Below are 20,588 nucleotides of genomic sequence, written 5' to 3'. Positions count from 1 at the left end.
TCTCACCAGCTATAGGTTTATCAATTGCTTACAGAATATTGATCTTTCGAGGGCCGACTTTTACATAGACCAACAAGAGTCTTGATCACCTCACTACCAAGAAGTCGATTAAGTCGAACCAAATATAAATTTTTTAAAAAAATATATATTTCTTTGGATATTGAGTATTTTTATTATTATAACCCGAATCTAATTAAAAAAACTGAATGGATATTAAATTTTCTAAAAATGTAAAAGTAGAAATCCGAATATAACGAATCGAACCAAAATCAAAAACCGAAACATCACCCCTGTTATGGTTTAAAGCTCAACTCATGGGTAGAAATGGGCGAACGGTTTGTTTCGGATTAACCAGTAACGATTAATTCATATTCGGTTATTTCATTTTTTAAAAATTTATAACCAAACGTTTATTTAATTTTATTCGATTCGTTTTCGGTTATTTCATGTTTTGAAAATTTATAATGAATCGATTATTTAATTCGGTTCAATTTCAATTCGATTAATGACCGAAATAACCGAACCGAATACCCACCCCTACCCGTGGGTTAACTAACTTTGGCATCACCACAGGAAACGCACGCAGAGGCCCCAGCTGCAACACTACAAAAGGAGAGCAAAGTCTCCAAACACTTGAAAACATTTTTTTTCAAAACTCGAAACTACAAAAGCATGGCTTTGAATACAGAAGACAAGCCGAGACTAACCCCTATATGTACACAGACAGATACATCACAAGACATATTCAGTAAACAGCAACATTTCCACATCCTACAAGCTTAGAGGGAACAAACACACACTAAAAGAGACAGACCCAGACTTCGCTTATGCATACAACGCACTGAGCAGATTGTTCTCAGAAAAAGGTGTGGTTATCTACAATACGGGATTCTAGAGCGGGCCTGAAGACGTTCGGCGAAGCTGGTACTTTGGCTCAGCCACAGGAGTTTCGGGCAAAAGCTTCTCCAGCTCCTGCAAGAAGAAAGTTGGTAAGGTGTCATATCACATGCTCCTGCTTTCAGTTCGTCTCGTTTTGTATAACACGACCTCGCCCGTCAGCCATACACGATTGAATAAACCACGGTCTAAGCATTACTTACAAATTTTAACTATGATAGTAGACCATTAGCACTGGCCTATTACTATAAAAAGGATTAAACCAGGGACAAACAATACGACATGCGTAATATTACATATTAACCATATTGGATGCCGGGAAAAAAAACTACGCTAACGTAACACGCAGAAGTTGATCCAAGAATAATTAGAAACATTTCACTCAAACATCTGAAAGAAATCAATCTCTGGTTACTCATAAAACACTCGGGGAATGCATGTTTATCTTTATCTAGGCAATGACAAAGAACTCAGGGCTGGTTTCTCTCCAGCTTGGATGACATAAACCTTAAAAGCACAATCTCAAAGATGATGGACAAAAACTCCCAACCAAAAGCAAAAATAAAGTAATTCACGGAATTCCACGCAAATACCAAATTCTAAATTGAAGATAGAAGCAAAAATAAAGTACTAATATGTGAATGATACAAATCCTAAACTCATCGAAAGCGAAGGGATACAAAGATAAATGACCATCTTCATGTTTACCGAAGATACTCAGATCCCAAACCTTCGCGCTCAAGAGTTCAAGACAAACTAAAATCTCACTTGTCTGAAGTTTTCTTTAGAACAAGCTCGGAGGAGAGTGATGTTGAAAAACAAACAACTTTCTGATATTAATGATTCACCAAACAATTAACAGATGACAACTTACAAGTAAAAGATTTCTCATGGACAAAACGTTTCAAACTTAAACAAAAAAAATCCATGCTCCAATTTATAAAACTTGAATTACGAGGCATATCAGATGTAACAATGACGCAAAAGTTAGACTGATGATAGGATAGAGGAGATAACTTATATATTGATTTCCTTTTTCCCAATCACAGCTTGTTGAATCTAATAGTATATTACTGAATATATATACACTATGCCTGCATAAGGAGCAATACAATACCACCACATCTGTGTAAAGTTCTGAACTTGCAAATACCCAAAAGACCAAAAGGAATGTATGAAAGAAAAGTAGACAACATTGATAAAGGAAAAGCGTTTCTATGTATTGTTGATGCAGAGACGGAATGGTAGGGCGGACAATTAAAAGTGTGTGACAAAAAAAAGATGGATCATAGATTTTGTGATCATTTGGTTCCAGAAGAGGATATTCTGTCTTAGAGAACTTCAATTACTAACCCACAAGACAGATGCAGCATGCAATTCTTATGATGCCATTTGAAGTGGACAAACAGGAAGGAAGCATTGCCATAATAGAGCACTCACCTTCTGTTTCCTTAACTTCTCGTTTTCCTCTTCCAATCTCGAGACTTTATTCTCCAGTTCATTTGTATAAGCCTGGTAATAGTCTCAACAAAGTTCATTTAAATAAATGGAACCTTATGCCAGCCAACAAACACTTTCAGTCATTACCTGCTTTCTTGCCCTTGAACGTGCAGCAGATTCCCGATTCTTTATCATCCTCTTCTGCCTCCTCTCAACAGTTTTCTCAATGAACTCCTCAGGTGCACCCCTTTTCCTTCCCGGCATTTGGGTATCTGACAACGTTCCCATCAGAGGATTGTCAAGACGAGTTGCATCCATCACTTGCACAGACTGTGCCATCATCGACTGTTTAGGCATATAACCTCCCATAATACCCTGTTGTGACTGCTGATACGACGGGTGTGAGTACTGAATCCACTGCTGTTGCTGAGGGAACTGGGAAGCGATATTGGGATCAACCCCGGGAACAGGCCCGGAGTTTTCTTTCTCGACAGGGGATTCAGACACAACTCCAGCTTTTACCAAGAAATCCTCCAAGGTGATTTCTCCAAGAGTGGGTTGCCTCACCTGAGGACTGTTTTCATCACTGCTATTGCTTCTCTGTATGTCTCTCCAGACTTCATCTACCGTTTTCTTGCTTAAAGTTCCGGTCAGCGAAAGACTAGCTTGGCGTTGCAAGGAACTATTTTGATGATTGCCCAGGTTAATAACGCTCTTGGGCTCGGTCTCGGAGGACTGGTTAGCTTCGGCGGTCCAAACATTTTGCAGAAGTTCATCAAGGTTCATGCTGCTAAGAGGCTTCCCCAAATCACCCAACTGGCTCTGAACCTCGTCAAGAGTGAGATTGTACAAGGAGTTCTGTCGTGCCAATGGCTCGAACTGAGAATTCTTTACGTTACCACTAACTTCTCCTTGAGACCCCATTGTTAGGTCCACCATTCAACAGCCTCCAATACGAAACTACCAAAATTCTTGGATATTCTTGGGCAACACAACTGAACCTGGAAAAATCCCAATCCAAAGCTCAGATCAGTTTAACTGGGAGACATTTTTAGTTATTTTCCTCAAGCTTCTGCTCGTATAATTCACAAGGAGCCGTTGTAATTACAGCAAATTGACAGATAGAAGCAATAGAAACTGGATGAGACTTCATGATCAGAATCTCTTGAAACCCTAAACAAACAGAACTAAAAGCATAACACATACAAGAACACAGACAAATCTACACAACATAGCAACAATATATATATACTTCACGCTTAAATTGATTAACCAGAAAATTTCAACATAAAAGTGAGAAAGACAGGAACTTTCCCAAACCCACAAACAGTCACTTCGGACCATGAGTTCACATCAGTATTTGAATTTTTTTTAAAATACTGAAATCAATCTCAAACGATGAAAAATTTACAGCTAACGAGAGACCCATATACGACAAAATTCCATAAGAACAGAGTTCGAGGGCTAATGCGCCGGAAATTCTTGCATGCAAGCGCTTCCAGCGAATCTTCGAGTCCCAAATCACAAATTGACAAATTCAGAATTGCAATCTACGATCGGATAAACGATCCGAAATTCCCATGTTGAAACCGTAGGACATGGAATATGCATGAAACGTACTCCTCTTCCTAATTCGATTGTCAACATGATAAGATATGATGAATAATAACGAGAGACCAGATTACCCAGAAAAGTAAACCCACAAGGAAGAAGGAACTTACCAAAGTGAACTGTGAAGGGGAAAAAGGATCTCCAAAACCCAAAAGAAGGGGGAAAAGCAGCAAACTTTGTAAAACGAATGGAGAGGAAAACGACAGAGAAAGGGGAGATTTCTGGAATTACCAAAAAAGAGAGGGTGGTTTCTGGTTGTGAGAGACAGAGAGAGAGAGAGAGAGGAGATTTACGAGGAATGTTGAGAGGAAACAATGATAACCCACAATTGCATTCGCAGAGACAAAAAGCGAAGATGACTGAGCTTTTTCATTTCCTTCTTTTTTTTTCCTCTCGGAAACACAAGATCTTGATGATCTGAAGTTCGCGTCCTAAGGGAGACAAAAATACGGGAATTTGTTTTTTATTTTCATTCATGGGATATGGAGGAGGGATTCAGTGCGGCGTGGCGCTGCATAAACGAGTATAAGCGACTTTGTTTGTATAATGACCAAACCAAATTCAGGTTTTCTTAGGGATTCTACAAATTTAGGGTTTTTTATTTAAATTTTATTAAACTAGTTTATCTTATACCAAAAATTATTTAACTAATATTTTATCTATGTGTCAATTTAATTTCACGTGTATAGCGATATACCAAAGCGGTATAAGTTTTTATACGCCATGTTTGCACATCCAAATGTTATATAGCGGAGTTCATATATTTTTTAATTTATTTAAAAAGTTTAGTACTTTTTTACTTAAAAAATCAGTATTTTTGCCAAAATTAAAAAATAAAAATCAGTAATTTTTTTGGATTTTTCATAAAAAAAAATAATTTGGCATTGAATGAAAAATGACTTACAGTTCGAATAAAACCAAGTTCGGGTATTTGAAATATGGGCTCAAATTGACTTTGCCGAAGACTTTTTTTTTGGCTAGGGTTTATATTCACATAACTATGATATATTGTATTATTGTGTTAAATTATAACAATCACTCGTTCACGTAGATGTGTGTGACACTATTTAAAAGTTGCTGAAATTGTATGTTCACGTGGTACTAGTTTATATGCATAAATTACTCCGTGTGGAACTTTTTATTGATATATATTCCTTGGATTAATATTTTCTCATTTATAATTTGATATTATCCTCTTTTATGTACGGCAAATCTTACCACCTTTCAAAGAGTTCCGTCTGAAGAACGACAAATCATTACACAACAAAAATATCGCAATCTGCAAATGTCGAGCAATTTTATTCAACAGCGGTTTCATTAAATTTCCTAACAATTGGAAATCTGAGTTTGACTAATGGTCGAAGTAATACGCATTTCCTTTTCCACAAAACTCTTCTATCCAAAATGTTTCCTCCTCAATACAGACACACACACATATATATATAAGTTGAATATTCTCTAATAAGGTCCAGTAAAAGACAAGATTGAATATATCACGTCAATTCTGTGATCCGATATTACGATTGTTCATCAGTTTCTTCGAAAATGAGCATGTGATCATAGTGAACATTAGCTTCCTCCAACTCCAAGTACAGCTAAAGAAAGATGATGAGATGAACATTGTTTGGCAACGATAAGCACATGGTTGATAGGGAATATTACTCAAATAACCCACTTGGGTCGCAGCAATTTCAGTGTACACCGCCGAAAAAAAAAAAAAATTTTGCGACCTTATTACGACTAATATATAACTAATATACAACTTATTACGACTAATAAACTACTCTTATTTTAGTTGTATATTAGTTATATATTAGTCGTAATAAGGTCGCAAAATTTTTTTTTTTTTTCGGTGGTGTACCCTGAAATTGCTGCGACCCAAGTGGGTTATTAGGGTTAAAACCCCTGGTTGATATGCATATATATATATATATATATATCTTTCTATGCATTAATAACACTGGAACAACTGTTCATCGTATTCCAACACATTATGGTTGCGGGTTATTCGAGAAGTAGGAATCCTCTCTCCCGATAATTCTATTCATTCGGTGAAATCTTATTTACGGTATTTGCTGAGCGAATCCTCTTAAACTCTTAATTTGTGAGTCTGTTAGTTATAAACAATTTAAATTGATTTATATTTCTCATATAGTTTAAAGTAGGGTAGACATTCGGTTGAACTAATTTGGTTATTAACCGAATCAAACCGAATAAAGTTATTTTGATTATTAACCGAACCGAGTTAATTAGCTGATTGGTTATGATTTTTCAAAATTCAAAATAACCGAATTTGAACCGAAACGAATCAATTAAATTTTATTAACCGTTTGGTTATGAATTTTTTATTTCAAAATTATTTTATTAAGTACGTTCTACCAAATTGTATGAGAAACCCCTCTTAACTCGATCATTTCTCTTGAACATTTTGCAATGCTTTGTTCGTTTCTTCCCGACATACGGAAAAACTCTTATGCGTCAACATTGGCCTGCAATGGATGCAAGAAGTGGCGGACCTATGTGTATCCTAAAGGATAGGAATAGCCATTTCGATTATTAACCGAATAAGTAAATCGAACCGAACGGAATAAGATATAACTGTAATCGAACCGAGTCCGATATAAAAATCGAGCGGTTATATGTTTTCTAAACCCGAAAAAACTGAAACCGAGTCTAACAGATTAAAAAGATAACCGAAAAACCGATAATTTCTTTTAAAAAAATGAGTTTTTTACAATAAAAAACTGAATATGAATCGAAGCGACCGAAAAATAACTGAACCGAATCGAACCAAAGTTTATATAAAAATTGAATGGTTATAGTTTTTCCATAACCGAATTAACCGAAAACGAATATAACCGAACCGAGACCGAAACGAAACCCGAAATAGCCACTCCTAACTCCTACTAATGGGGGGCATAGACCTCCATTTATGAAACTAAAATTTTGAGATTTCTTTACTAATTTTACAAAATCTGAAATAGAATCATATAATGCCCCCATAATAAACACTTCATAACAAATCTCTATAAACGTTTACGTCTTTCAACTTTTTCGGTATGACATGAATGTAAAATTTTGTTGGTATACTTAAATGTGATATTTATTACTTTTATCTATTGTTCTTTTTAAACTGGAGCCAAACATAACTTAGAATGCTAAATTCGACGGATTTAAAACTTTATTTGGAGTACTCAATTTGTTTTTTCAAATATATGGGCCAATAAACTTACATTTGAAAATGAGATACGTTTTGGGCTGTCCCATGATAGATTAAGGTTGGGTAGGGCTGAAAATCAAACCCATAATATATTATAGTAACCAATCTTCTTTAACTTTATTTTATCGTAGGCTCCTTATATCTTGGCCCATCGATGGCATGTAGGAGTTCCCTGTATTTTTTTAAAAACATTTTGGTGAGAGAAATATACGAAGCACATTTAACAAAAAAAAAACTTTATTTTATTTTTATGTTGTGATTATTACTTGAATCATTACACAAAATTTTACTTAAAAAAACGAAAAAAGTATGAGCTACTAAAACACATATATGTTTTTGGTGCACTTTTTTTATTTATTAAAATCTATAAAAATTTTCAATAATATCGAATATTGAAAGATTAAATCTAAAAAAATCATAATTTTTTTCATTTTAAAAAAAATTATTTAAAATGTAAACAAGTATTTTCTCCCTTTCTGGCCTCATCTAGAATTTTATTTACTTTTTAAAATCCTTAATGGTTTACTTACATATGTTTTAGATTTTTTTTTCATCTTTTCACTACGAGGTTAGAATCTTTCTTTGTTTCCATGTAATTTCGGTTCTTTTTATATATTTCTGTGAACAGAAAAAACGAATTCATTTATTTTCTCCGTTTCTAAGTAAATAGTATCATTTTAGATTTTATCTCAATTTTTTTAGGAAATATAAACAAAGTTATATAACATTCATTAAACCGGATTCTCATTTTTAATTAAAGATAAAATTGTAAATTTTACTAAAAAATCATTTAAAAAATTTAAAACATATCTGTCAAATAACAAAAAGAATTTTTTTAAAACGATATTTCTTTAAAAATGGAAGGGGTAATAAAAAACCATACCAAATAAAAAAAAAACAGAAAAAATAAAGGGAAAAAAAGGTCAGTTTGAAGAGAGTATAGCTACTGGTAGCATGGCTGCAACAGGAAGCCAAGTGTTCGGCTTATAATTAACTCATAGTTAATTAACCAGAGGCCCACTAACCCCACTTGGGTTACTACTTTGGTTAACTATTTAATTTCCTTTTTTAATATTTGTTTTTTTTTGTAATTTCTATTTTCTTTATTTTACCATTTCGTCCCCCCTTTATTTAACTCGCTCACTTCTGTCACTCTGTTTTGGTAAACCACTTCCTCGATAGTCTTCTTCTACAAATCTAACTTCACTTCCTTCAAACCAAAACATAAAATAAAATCTCGAGAACCCTTTTCTTCTTCGTTCCATTTCTCTTCGATTCGCGTCTCAATTTTCATTCTTTTCTTTGTGCTTTGTTTCTCCAAATTTAATGAAGAGGTCTCCAACTTGTACCTCTGTCGCCGCTTCTTCTTCCTCCTCTTCCTCCGTCTCTTCCTCTTCATCCGACCCTCCAATTCCACCGGAGGCTCCGAGGCCGAAACGTACGAAGAGAACGAAGAAGTCTTCCTCTTCTTCTTTGACGACGTCCATTGATGAGAAAACCCAGAATCCGACAAGCCCTGGCTCGGGAAGAAGAAGCTCGATTTACAGAGGAGTCACAAGGTACAACCGATTCCGAGTTTGCCCACTTGTCGATTTGCCCCTTTTTGTCTGATTTTAATCCGATTTGGTTATGTACATTGCATGTTTTGTTGTTGTTTTGGGGGGAATGAACAGACATCGATGGACTGGGAGATTCGAAGCTCATCTATGGGACAAGAGCTCTTGGAACTCAATCCAGAACAAGAAAGGCAAACAAGGTTTCTTTTTTTGGGGGGAACCCTTTGCTCATCCTCTGGCAAAATTAGGAAAAAAAAAGTTTCGATTTTGATACCGTTTTTGAATCCGACGAAAGTTTCAAAAATCTGGGCACGCGTTTTTCTCTCCGGTTTTAACCGATTCGCCTTGATTTTCCGATTCTACGCACTGACAAATGTTCCTGTTTCTGTTCCCGGTGATTGATCTCGCTCCGCTTCGGCTCCTAAACCAGTTTATCTTGGTACATGGCCTTCTCTCTTCACTCCAGATTCAACTAATTTAATCAAGTTGGTGCTCGTAATTAATTAAGGTTTAATTAACCTCACCTGCTACTAAGCTGTTTAAATTCTTCTGCAGGGGCCTACGACAGCGAAGAAGCTGCGGCTCGTACTTACGATCTCGCGGCGCTCAAGTACTGGGGACCCGACACCATCTTGAATTTTCCGGTAGAATTCATCGGATTATTGATGCATGCTCCATTTTTTTTAGATCGAATTTGTGTTGAATTTATGGGTTTTGTGTTTAATTTTTTGAAAATGATTTTGAAGATCGGAACGTATACGAAGGAATTGGAGGAGATGAACAGAGTGACAAAAGAAGAGTACTTGGCGTCGCTTCGGCGTCAGAGCAGCGGCTTCTCTCGTGGCGTGTCCAAGTATCGCGGCGTCGCTAGGTCCGTTTTCTGTATATTTTTTAATACCTTTTTATTTTAATTCTCCAAAATTTTTACCGTATTTCTAGATTTTTATATTGATTTATAAAATGATGAAACCAATAAACCTAAAACCAAAAAAATGAATTTTAATTTATAAAAAACACAAATTTTAAAAATCTTTTTATTTGTAAATTTGAAAAGAATTATCGATTTTTTCAGATTTTTTTATATTTATAGAACAAATTCTTAATTTTGTATGCTAATTTAAATCTTAAACAGCCTACTACGCTAGCATTCGCCTGGATGCGTTTTGTTCGGACCAGACACATCATCAGTCTTGTTTTTAGAACTATAAAATGCAGACCAAATCTTCAGTTTTATTAAATTTACAAAATCGGTTTTGTCGCTACTCGTATAGCTTTATTCGTACACGCAGTCAGAATATTTTTTTAATGCATTTAAATATACGCATACATGCATAAAAGCTTGTATATACGTGATTGTATAATTTGGAGTTTTTGTAAGAATATAAAGCTGATTAAGGGGGGGTGTTTGGAAACGGGAACAACAGGCATCATCATAACGGACGATGGGAGGCACGGATTGGGAGAGTGTTCGGCAACAAGTACTTGTACCTCGGCACTTATAGTACGTACCCCTCCCCCCCTAATTTTCCTCTTATTTTGCACGCACTTTGATACTTTGCCCTCAAAAGTAAACCCAATCAAATCAAACCGTCCGTTATTTTCAACCTTTTATTTAAAAAAATATAATTTGAGCTTAATTAGTTAATTTATGACAACTTAGGGTTTATTTGTTATCTTTTAGGCATTGAGACTGTTATTGTTATATTCGTGCTTAGAAAAACACAAAAAAAAAAACAGAAAAAAACATGTAAATCCAAAAATAAATGTGACAGTTTTATAAAATTCGTGAAAGTTCGTTGATGTTTGACAAAATGCCCATGAAATCTCTACTACTCAATTATAAAACCTCTTTTATTAGGGCAAAATATTGTAAAAAGCCATATCAGTTTGATACAAAAAAGAGAAAGTAATGAAAAAATAAATGTCAACAAAAAATTAGAAAAGGGGGAAAAGAATGGTGCCTTTGAATCACACCCACGTGAGTCGAAGGATTTGACATCATGTCACCGATAGAAATTGTTAATATTTGAATAAATTTAATAAAGTTTTTTATTATTATTTGATTTATAAAAGATTTGCCTTTCTGTTGTGTGTTTTTTGGATCCGATCCCTCGAATAGAAAATTTGAATAACACTGCATTAGGAATATTTACGACTTTTCATTCGAAAAGTTACCATTAATAATTGATTTTGTACTGTTTTTAGGTCGTACGTATATTACTATTACTATTATAATTATTATTATTATGCACCAATCTTCGACAAACCAGCACAGCATACAGAAATTACTTATTCATTTGTTTTAAAAACTCAGCATACCCAATTTCATGAAAAAATGTAAAAAAAAATTCTTTTTGGATATACTTGGAAAAAATTAGTGATTTGATCCTTTTGGGAAAAAAGTAGTCATTCTGCTTATTAATTTTAATTTGGAAAATTTTGATGATTTTATTAACAAAACTTTAGATTAGTTCCCACATTAGGACAATCTAAAAAATTATTTTTCCTAAATAACATGAGTGATGAAAAAAACTCAACTTATGGGCTCATTGAAACCATCATTTTCGGATTAATATAAACATGCCTTGGTATCACTTTAGAATTAGAATTCAAGCTATTTAGGATGTAAAACGGGTTGGATTGTTCTATTTAAATCGATCTACCAGTTAAATATATAATTTTAAAAAATATTTAAACAATATTTATAATATTTTTATAATATTTAAAATATAATTAAAAAAACTTAAAATTTTAAACAAAAGAAATTAAATATCTAATAAAAATATAATTTATATATAAAAAAATTAAAAATATATTAAAAAAAAAATTAAAAAATTCTGATTCGTTAAATCGGTTCGTTTGACCCATTTTTTTGGGACTCAAATACTCTGAATTAGACTCAAAATATAGATCATCTCGCGAGTCAATCCATGAACTGGATTCGTTTTACATCCTAAAACTATTAATATTTTTGAAAGGAAAATAAAAGATAAGTCAATTATCATTATTACAAAGAAAATCAGCGGTTGGAAATTGTACACATGGACGTGACATTCTAAGTTGTTTTTCAAGCGTTACAAGTGTCCGCTTTCATTTCCATGGTGCGTGAGCGCGTGGTCACGTGACTTTCCCCTCCATAATAAGTACAAAAGTGTTCAGACGCCACGACCGAAACCCGAACTCGATCTGGTTCCGTTTTTTCCTTTTGTTTTTTTGGGTTTATAAAAATATTTATATACATTTATAAATATTTTTTTTTGTTTTGTCGTATTAAATTAGGATTAAGTAGGATTGCAAAAAATTTAAATTGGGGATTAAGAAGTTTTAGATACTAAGCTTGTGGTCAGTACGAGTCACGAGCTGTCACGTGCCTCTCTGATCACTCCGTAAAAAAAATGATAAAAATCTATCATTATGCCCTTTAAAAAAATATGTTGTTTTCGCTTTTAATATTTCATTTGTCTTGAGTATTTTACATACAATTAGTATATACATTATTCTTTTGGGGTTTACATAAAATAATTCTCCATAAACTAATATGGGTAACTTGTTATATAGCCATTTTTTAGTGTTCACATCAGTGGTTTTCTTTTAGAAGACGACTTAAATAATTTATTAAAATTTTGTTGATTTTGATAGTTATTAAATATCAGGGGTGATATAGGGGGCTACAATTAGAGTGTCGTGCGTGTATGTGTGTTTTTTCAAATTATTATATGCAGTCATAGACTAATTGTATATAATGATGCGATTAATTGTTATATCCAAGTTTTGGACTCTCTGACCAGTGACCATGACCTCTAGGCGGCGGAGTGGTTAATTAGGGCAAACCCACTTCTAATGAAACGCATAGTTTTAGTATTATTTTGAGGAGATTTTTTTCTCAAGGGAGAGAATCACAAATTCACAAGTTTGGAGTATGGTTTGGGTTTCTTTGTTTTTCAATTTGTTCGGTCTAACCGGACCGTGGAGATAGTTAATGGAATAATCCCGAAATGAACCGGGTTTTGGTATATTGGTTTAAATGGATTGGGGTGGTAGTTAACGGTATAAACCCGAAATGAACCGGGTTTTACTCTTGTCGGTTTTTAGTGCATTTTATCTGGGTTAACCGTTTTCATCAATTTCTGGGTCGGTTCAAAATGATCACCCCAAGGCACATGCCTCAGGCTAATTGAGTAACCTTAACGTCCCAACAAGCACACAACACAGATTCTTGGATTGGTTTTTTTTGTCTTATTAGGTAGCAAAAGACATACACTGACTGCTTTTTGGGCATATCACTAAACAGTTCGGATACCCAGAAAAGCCAGGGTATTTGGATTTAGATCCGAAAAGTTTGGATATTTAATTATAAGATTTGTATCCGAAATTTGAGGATTACGAGTATCCAGGTATAGGTATCCAAATAATGTTTGGATATTCGCGGATACCTTGACCCAAATTTATTTAAGAAAACAATAAATATTTATATAATAAATTTTTCAAAAAATAAAGATATATTTATAAAAATAGATGAATTATGATAAAAAAAAATATGAGACAAAAGAGATAATAAGAGATAAATAATAATAATTTTAGTTTTTTGAGATAATATTAAGAGATATGAAATTATTTAATCTAAAATAATTATATTTTATAAAAATATTATATAGATATAAGATATAATTATTTATAATCATACCAGTCGGGTACCCACAGATACTCGGTTTTAAAAATTATATTATCCGGATTTGGATTCGAATTCACATATATTGAAAAATTCGGATTTGGATTTGGATTTGGATTTGAAAAGTATGAGTACTCTAAAATTGGGTATCCGCGAGACGAGTATTCAATAGATACCCGATTTTCAGGTATTTGTGCCCAACCCTATTAGCAACAGCATTGGACAGCATTCTTGAACGGTCCAAACATTGTTCTAACAATGTTTTAAGTCTCTAAAGATTGCAACATTCGCCTGTTCGATGAAAAATAAAGAGTGTGTCAATTTTATAAGGGATAATCGTCAAAAAAATCATGTACTTTTTCCAGGTCAATGAAAAAATCCTATACTTTTTTTTATTACTAATTAAACCCTATACTTGATGTGATTAATCTATAAAACCCCGTATTTTTTAAAAATTCACCGAAAATTCCCTACGAATGCCAATTCAAACAAAAAATGATGATATGCCAATGATATGATATGAACACATCATCATAATTATGTCACATCATCATTTCAAACAAAATTTAAATTAAATTAATATATATACATACAAATACACACATACATATATATATTAAATATAAAATTACTTATAACTAATAAAAAAATATATGCATATCTACAATATATATATTATAAATAATATATATATATATATATGCATATTATTTTTAATATATATTGTATATATATATATTAGTTATAATTATTACGACTTAAATAATTTATTAAAATTTTGTTGATTTTGATAGTTATTAAATATCAGGGGTGATATAGGGGGCTACAATTAGAGTGTCGTGCGTGTATGTGTGTTTTTTCAAATTATTATATGCAGTCATAGACTAATTGTATATAATGATGCGATTAATTGTTATATCCAAGTTTTGGACTCTCTGACCAGTGACCATGACCTCTAGGCGGCGGAGTGGTTAATTAGGGCAAACCCACTTCTAATGAAACGCATAGTTTTAGTATTATTTTGAGGAGATTTTTTTCTCAAGGGAGAGAATCACAAATTCACAAGTTTGGAGTATGGTTTGGGTTTCTTTGTTTTTCAATTTGTTCGGTCTAACCGGACCGTGGAGATAGTTAATGGAATAATCCCGAAATGAACCGGGTTTTGGTATATTGGTTTAAATGGATTGGGGTGGTAGTTAACGGTATAAACCCGAAATGAACCGGGTTTTACTCTTGTCGGTTTTTAGTGCATTTTATCTGGGTTAACCGTTTTCATCAATTTCTGGGTCGGTTCAAAATGATCACCCCAAGGCACATGCCTCAGGCTAATTGAGTAACCTTAACGTCCCAACAAGCACACAACACAGATTCTTGGATTGGTTTTTTTTGTCTTATTAGGTAGCAAAAGACATACACTGACTGCTTTTTGGGCATATCACTAAACAGTTCGGATACCCAGAAAAGCCAGGGTATTTGGATTTAGATCCGAAAAGTTTGGATATTTAATTATAAGATTTGTATCCGAAATTTGAGGATTACGAGTATCCAGGTATAGGTATCCAAATAATGTTTGGATATTCGCGGATACCTTGACCCAAATTTATGCTTAGAAAAACACAAAAAAAAAAACAGAAAAAAACATGTAAATCCAAAAATAAATGTGACAGTTTTATAAAATTCGTGAAAGTTCGTTGATGTTTGACAAAATGCCCATGAAATCTCTACTACTCAATTATAAAACCTCTTTTATTAGGGCAAAATATTGTAAAAAGCCATATCAGTTTGATACAAAAAAGAGAAAGTAATGAAAAAATAAATGTCAACAAAAAATTAGAAAAGGGGGAAAAGAATGGTGCCTTTGAATCACACCCACGTGAGTCGAAGGATTTGACATCATGTCACCGATAGAAATTGTTAATATTTGAATAAATTTAATAAAGTTTTTTATTATTATTTGATTTATAAAAGATTTGCCTTTCTGTTGTGTGTTTTTTGGATCCGATCCCTCGAATAGAAAATTTGAATAACACTGCATTAGGAATATTTACGACTTTTCATTCGAAAAGTTACCATTAATAATTGATTTTGTACTGTTTTTAGGTCGTACGTATATTACTATTACTATTATAATTATTATTATTATGCACCAATCTTCGACAAACCAGCACAGCATACAGAAATTACTTATTCATTTGTTTTAAAAACTCAGCATACCCAATTTCATGAAAAAATGTAAAAAAAAATTCTTTTTGGATATACTTGGAAAAAATTAGTGATTTGATCCTTTTGGGAAAAAAGTAGTCATTCTGCTTATTAATTTTAATTTGGAAAATTTTGATGATTTTATTAACAAAACTTTAGATTAGTTCCCACATTAGGACAATCTAAAAAATTATTTTTCCTAAATAACATGAGTGATGAAAAAAACTCAACTTATGGGCTCATTGAAACCATCATTTTCGGATTAATATAAACATGCCTTGGTATCACTTTAGAATTAGAATTCAAGCTATTTAGGATGTAAAACGGGTTGGATTGTTCTATTTAAATCGATCTACCAGTTAAATATATAATTTTAAAAAATATTTAAACAATATTTATAATATTTTTATAATATTTAAAATATAATTAAAAAAACTTAAAATTTTAAACAAAAGAAATTAAATATCTAATAAAAATATAATTTATATATAAAAAAATTAAAAATATATTAAAAAAAAAATTAAAAAATTCTGATTCGTTAAATCGGTTCGTTTGACCCATTTTTTTGGGACTCAAATACTCTGAATTAGACTCAAAATATAGATCATCTCGCGAGTCAATCCATGAACTGGATTCGTTTTACATCCTAAAACTATTAATATTTTTGAAAGGAAAATAAAAGATAAGTCAATTATCATTATTACAAAGAAAATCAGCGGTTGGAAATTGTACACATGGACGTGACATTCTAAGTTGTTTTTCAAGCGTTACAAGTGTCCGCTTTCATTTCCATGGTGCGTGAGCGCGTGGTCACGTGACTTTCCCCTCCATAATAAGTACAAAAGTGTTCAGACGCCACGACCGAAACCCGAACTCGATCTGGTTCCGTTTTTTCCTTTTGTTTTTTTGGGTTTATAAAAATATTTATATACATTTATAAATATTTTTTTTTGTTTTGTCGTATTAAATTAGGATTAAGTAGGATTGCAAAAAATTTAAATTGGGGATTAAGAAGTTTTAGATACTAAGCTTGTGGTCAGTACGAGTCACGAGCTGTCACGTGCCTCTCTGATCACTCCGTAAAAAAAATGATAAAAATCTATCATTATGCCCTTTAAAAAAATATGTTGTTTTCGCTTTTAATATTTCATTTGTCTTGAGTATTTTACATACAATTAGTATATACATTATTCTTTTGGGGTTTACATAAAATAATTCTCCATAAACTAATATGGGTAACTTGTTATATAGCCATTTTTTAGTGTTCACATCAGTGGTTTTCTTTTAGAAGACGACTTAAATAATTTATTAAAATTTTGTTGATTTTGATAGTTATTAAATATCAGGGGTGATATAGGGGGCTACAATTAGAGTGTCGTGCGTGTATGTGTGTTTTTTCAAATTATTATATGCAGTCATAGACTAATTGTATATAATGATGCGATTAATTGTTATATCCAAGTTTTGGACTCTCTGACCAGTGACCATGACCTCTAGGCGGCGGAGTGGTTAATTAGGGCAAACCCACTTCTAATGAAACGCATAGTTTTAGTATTATTTTGAGGAGATTTTTTTCTCAAGGGAGAGAATCACAAATTCACAAGTTTGGAGTATGGTTTGGGTTTCTTTGTTTTTCAATTTGTTCGGTCTAACCGGACCGTGGAGATAGTTAATGGAATAATCCCGAAATGAACCGGGTTTTGGTATATTGGTTTAAATGGATTGGGGTGGTAGTTAACGGTATAAACCCGAAATGAACCGGGTTTTACTCTTGTCGGTTTTTAGTGCATTTTATCTGGGTTAACCGTTTTCATCAATTTCTGGGTCGGTTCAAAATGATCACCCCAAGGCACATGCCTCAGGCTAATTGAGTAACCTTAACGTCCCAACAAGCACACAACACAGATTCTTGGATTGGTTTTTTTTGTCTTATTAGGTAGCAAAAGACATACACTGACTGCTTTTTGGGCATATCACTAAACAGTTCGGATACCCAGAAAAGCCAGGGTATTTGGATTTAGATCCGAAAAGTTTGGATATTTAATTATAAGATTTGTATCCGAAATTTGAGGATTACGAGTATCCAGGTATAGGTATCCAAATAATGTTTGGATATTCGCGGATACCTTGACCCAAATTTATTTAAGAAAACAATAAATATTTATATAATAAATTTTTCAAAAAATAAAGATATATTTATAAAAATAGATGAATTATGATAAAAAAAAATATGAGACAAAAGAGATAATAAGAGATAAATAATAATAATTTTAGTTTTTTGAGATAATATTAAGAGATATGAAATTATTTAATCTAAAATAATTATATTTTATAAAAATATTATATAGATATAAGATATAATTATTTATAATCATACCAGTCGGGTACCCACAGATACTCGGTTTTAAAAATTATATTATCCGGATTTGGATTCGAATTCACATATATTGAAAAATTCGGATTTGGATTTGGATTTGGATTTGAAAAGTATGAGTACTCTAAAATTGGGTATCCGCGAGACGAGTATTCAATAGATACCCGATTTTCAGGTATTTGTGCCCAACCCTATTAGCAACAGCATTGGACAGCATTCTTGAACGGTCCAAACATTGTTCTAACAATGTTTTAAGTCTCTAAAGATTGCAACATTCGCCTGTTCGATGAAAAATAAAGAGTGTGTCAATTTTATAAGGGATAATCGTCAAAAAAATCATGTACTTTTTCCAGGTCAATGAAAAAATCCTATACTTTTTTTTATTACTAATTAAACCCTATACTTGATGTGATTAATCTATAAAACCCCGTATTTTTTAAAAATTCACCGAAAATTCCCTACGAATGCCAATTCAAACAAAAAATGATGATATGCCAATGATATGATATGAACACATCATCATAATTATGTCACATCATCATTTCAAACAAAATTTAAATTAAATTAATATATATACATACAAATACACACATACATATATATATTAAATATAAAATTACTTATAACTAATAAAAAAATATATGCATATCTACAATATATATATTATAAATAATATATATATATATATATGCATATTATTTTTAATATATATTGTATATATATATATTAGTTATAATTATTTTTATTTTAATATACATATTAGTTGTATATATATATATTGCATGTATAACTAATATATATACATATATATATTATTTTTAAAAGATATTATATATATATGTTAATTATAATTACTTTTATTTTAATAAGTATATTAGTAATATATGTATATGTTGTATGTATAACTAATATATATACATATACATATTATTTTTAATATATATTATATGTATATATGTTAGTTATAATTATTTGTATTTTAATATATATCATGTATATATATAAAATTAATTATAATTATTTTTATTTTAATATATATACACATTAGTTATAATATACATTTATATTGTAGTTATGTGTATATATGTTTTATTAATTATAAATAATTTTATTTTTAATATATATATGTACGTGATGATTTGTATGTATATATATTAATTTAAATAAATAATTTAATTTAAATTTTGATTGAAATGATGATGTGACATAATTATGGTGATGTGTTCATACCATGTCATTGCTACATAATCATTTTTGCTTGAGTTGGCATTCGCGGGGATTTTCGGTGAATTTTTTAAAAGTACGGGATTTTATAAATTAATCACATCAAATATAGGGTTTAATTGGTAATAAAAAAAGTATAGAGTTTTTTCGTTGACCGGAGAAAAGTACAGAGTTTTTTTGGCGATTACCCCATTTTATAAATATTTTTTCCTTTACAATCTACAAAAAAATATTGTATAGTCCGTTTCAAAAGATTAGATTATCATGCCCGACATACACTGATAAGGACTGATCATTGCAAATTGCTTCTCTTTTGCTTTATTTCTTTTAACCCTTTGTGCGTCTGTGGTGTTCATTTTGGTGAAGATTTTTTTTTACTAATATTTTGAAAGCCGCGGCAGCTTATGACATGGCGGCGATAGAGTATAGAGGAGCCAATGCCGTTACCAATTTCGACATTAGCAATTACGTAGACCGATTGAAGCAAAAGGGCGTTTTCCCGTTCCCTCTAAACCAAATACAAGAGCCCGTGGTCGAGTCATCGGCTGCAGAAACCGAGCAAGAAACAGGTGTAAGAAAAGCAAAAGCCGAGCTGCCGCAGCAAGAAGAACCCGAACAAGAAGAAGAAGAGTATGAACAGTATCTGCAGCAACCGAATGAAGAAGAGAGACAAGAACAGGATATCATTGAAGAGTTTCAGACATATAAAGAAGACGTCACTTGCTGCATGGACTCATCGACCATTATGGAGATGGACCCTTCGGACAACAATAAGCTGGCTTGGAGCTTCTGTGCGGATATAGGGTTTGCTCCATTTCTGACGGATCAGAAGCTGATGTCCACCGATGAACCCATCGAGTTCCCCGAACTGTTAGACGAGATGGGGTTTGAGGAAAACATCGACTTCATGTTCGAGGATGCGAAACCGGATTTATTGGCTTTGGACAACCCGAGTTGCTGCGGTTGTTTGGTCACAGCAGAGAGCCCTTCTTCTTCGTTGTCTCCATCATTTTCGTCCTCCAGCGAGTCAACGACAACTTCTGTTTCTTGTAACTACTCTGTCTAAGACATTCGAATTCTAGGCGGTTTTCATTCGATCGCTCTTCTAGGTTATGTTCTTGTTTCAAGTCTCTGCCCGTTGGTTTGGAAACAATCAATGTCTGGCCCTCTCTTCTTGATATGAAATCTTGATCTTGGCTCTAAGGATGAAATCAATGTCTGGCTCTCTCTTCTTGAAATGCTATCGCAATTCCAATCCAGGTAAACAGAATCTTAGTTTAAAGATTGTAATCCGCACATATTTAAATTGAATTTAATGAACTAAATTGAAAATGTTAAAACTTTATGAACCTAACATATGCTTCAGATTTTGCAAAAAAAAAAAAAAAATTGATT

At 32.4% G+C, this 20,588-nt stretch overlaps 3 protein-coding genes across 3 annotated transcripts; 2 read left to right on the top strand and 1 right to left on the bottom strand.

The window, feature by feature from the left end:
- Nucleotides 1-608: 608 nt before the first annotated feature.
- On the bottom strand, nt 609-4,403 carry LOC104821606 (ABSCISIC ACID-INSENSITIVE 5-like protein 2). Its single transcript, XM_010552525.2, has 4 exons — nt 4,059-4,403; nt 2,485-3,338; nt 2,338-2,409; nt 609-972 (listed from the first exon to the last, which is right to left on the bottom strand). Exons 2-4 carry the CDS (start codon nt 3,274-3,276, stop codon nt 892-894), a joined length of 945 nt encoding a protein of 314 aa, XP_010550827.1. The 5' UTR covers nt 3,277-3,338; nt 4,059-4,403; the 3' UTR covers nt 609-891.
- Nucleotides 4,404-8,320: 3,917 nt separating this feature from the next.
- On the top strand, nt 8,321-11,382 carry LOC104821605 (ethylene-responsive transcription factor WRI1-like). Its single transcript, XM_010552524.1, has 6 exons — nt 8,321-8,727; nt 8,842-8,924; nt 9,155-9,163; nt 9,280-9,368; nt 9,471-9,595; nt 10,149-11,382. Exons 1-6 carry the CDS (start codon nt 8,495-8,497, stop codon nt 10,273-10,275), a joined length of 666 nt encoding a protein of 221 aa, XP_010550826.1. The 5' UTR covers nt 8,321-8,494; the 3' UTR covers nt 10,276-11,382.
- Nucleotides 11,383-19,602: 8,220 nt separating this feature from the next.
- Nucleotides 19,603-20,259, top strand: LOC104821607 (ethylene-responsive transcription factor WRI1-like). The gene has a single exon (XM_010552527.1). It carries the CDS (start codon nt 19,603-19,605, stop codon nt 20,257-20,259), a length of 657 nt encoding a protein of 218 aa, XP_010550829.1.
- The last annotated feature ends 329 nt before the right edge of the window (nt 20,260-20,588 follow it).

Source organism: Tarenaya hassleriana, unplaced genomic scaffold (genome assembly GCF_000463585.1).
Source record: "Tarenaya hassleriana unplaced genomic scaffold, ASM46358v1 Cleome336, whole genome shotgun sequence".
Taxonomy (NCBI): domain Eukaryota; kingdom Viridiplantae; phylum Streptophyta; class Magnoliopsida; order Brassicales; family Cleomaceae; genus Tarenaya; species Tarenaya hassleriana.
This window is presented reverse-complemented; position numbering and strand designations above follow the sequence as displayed.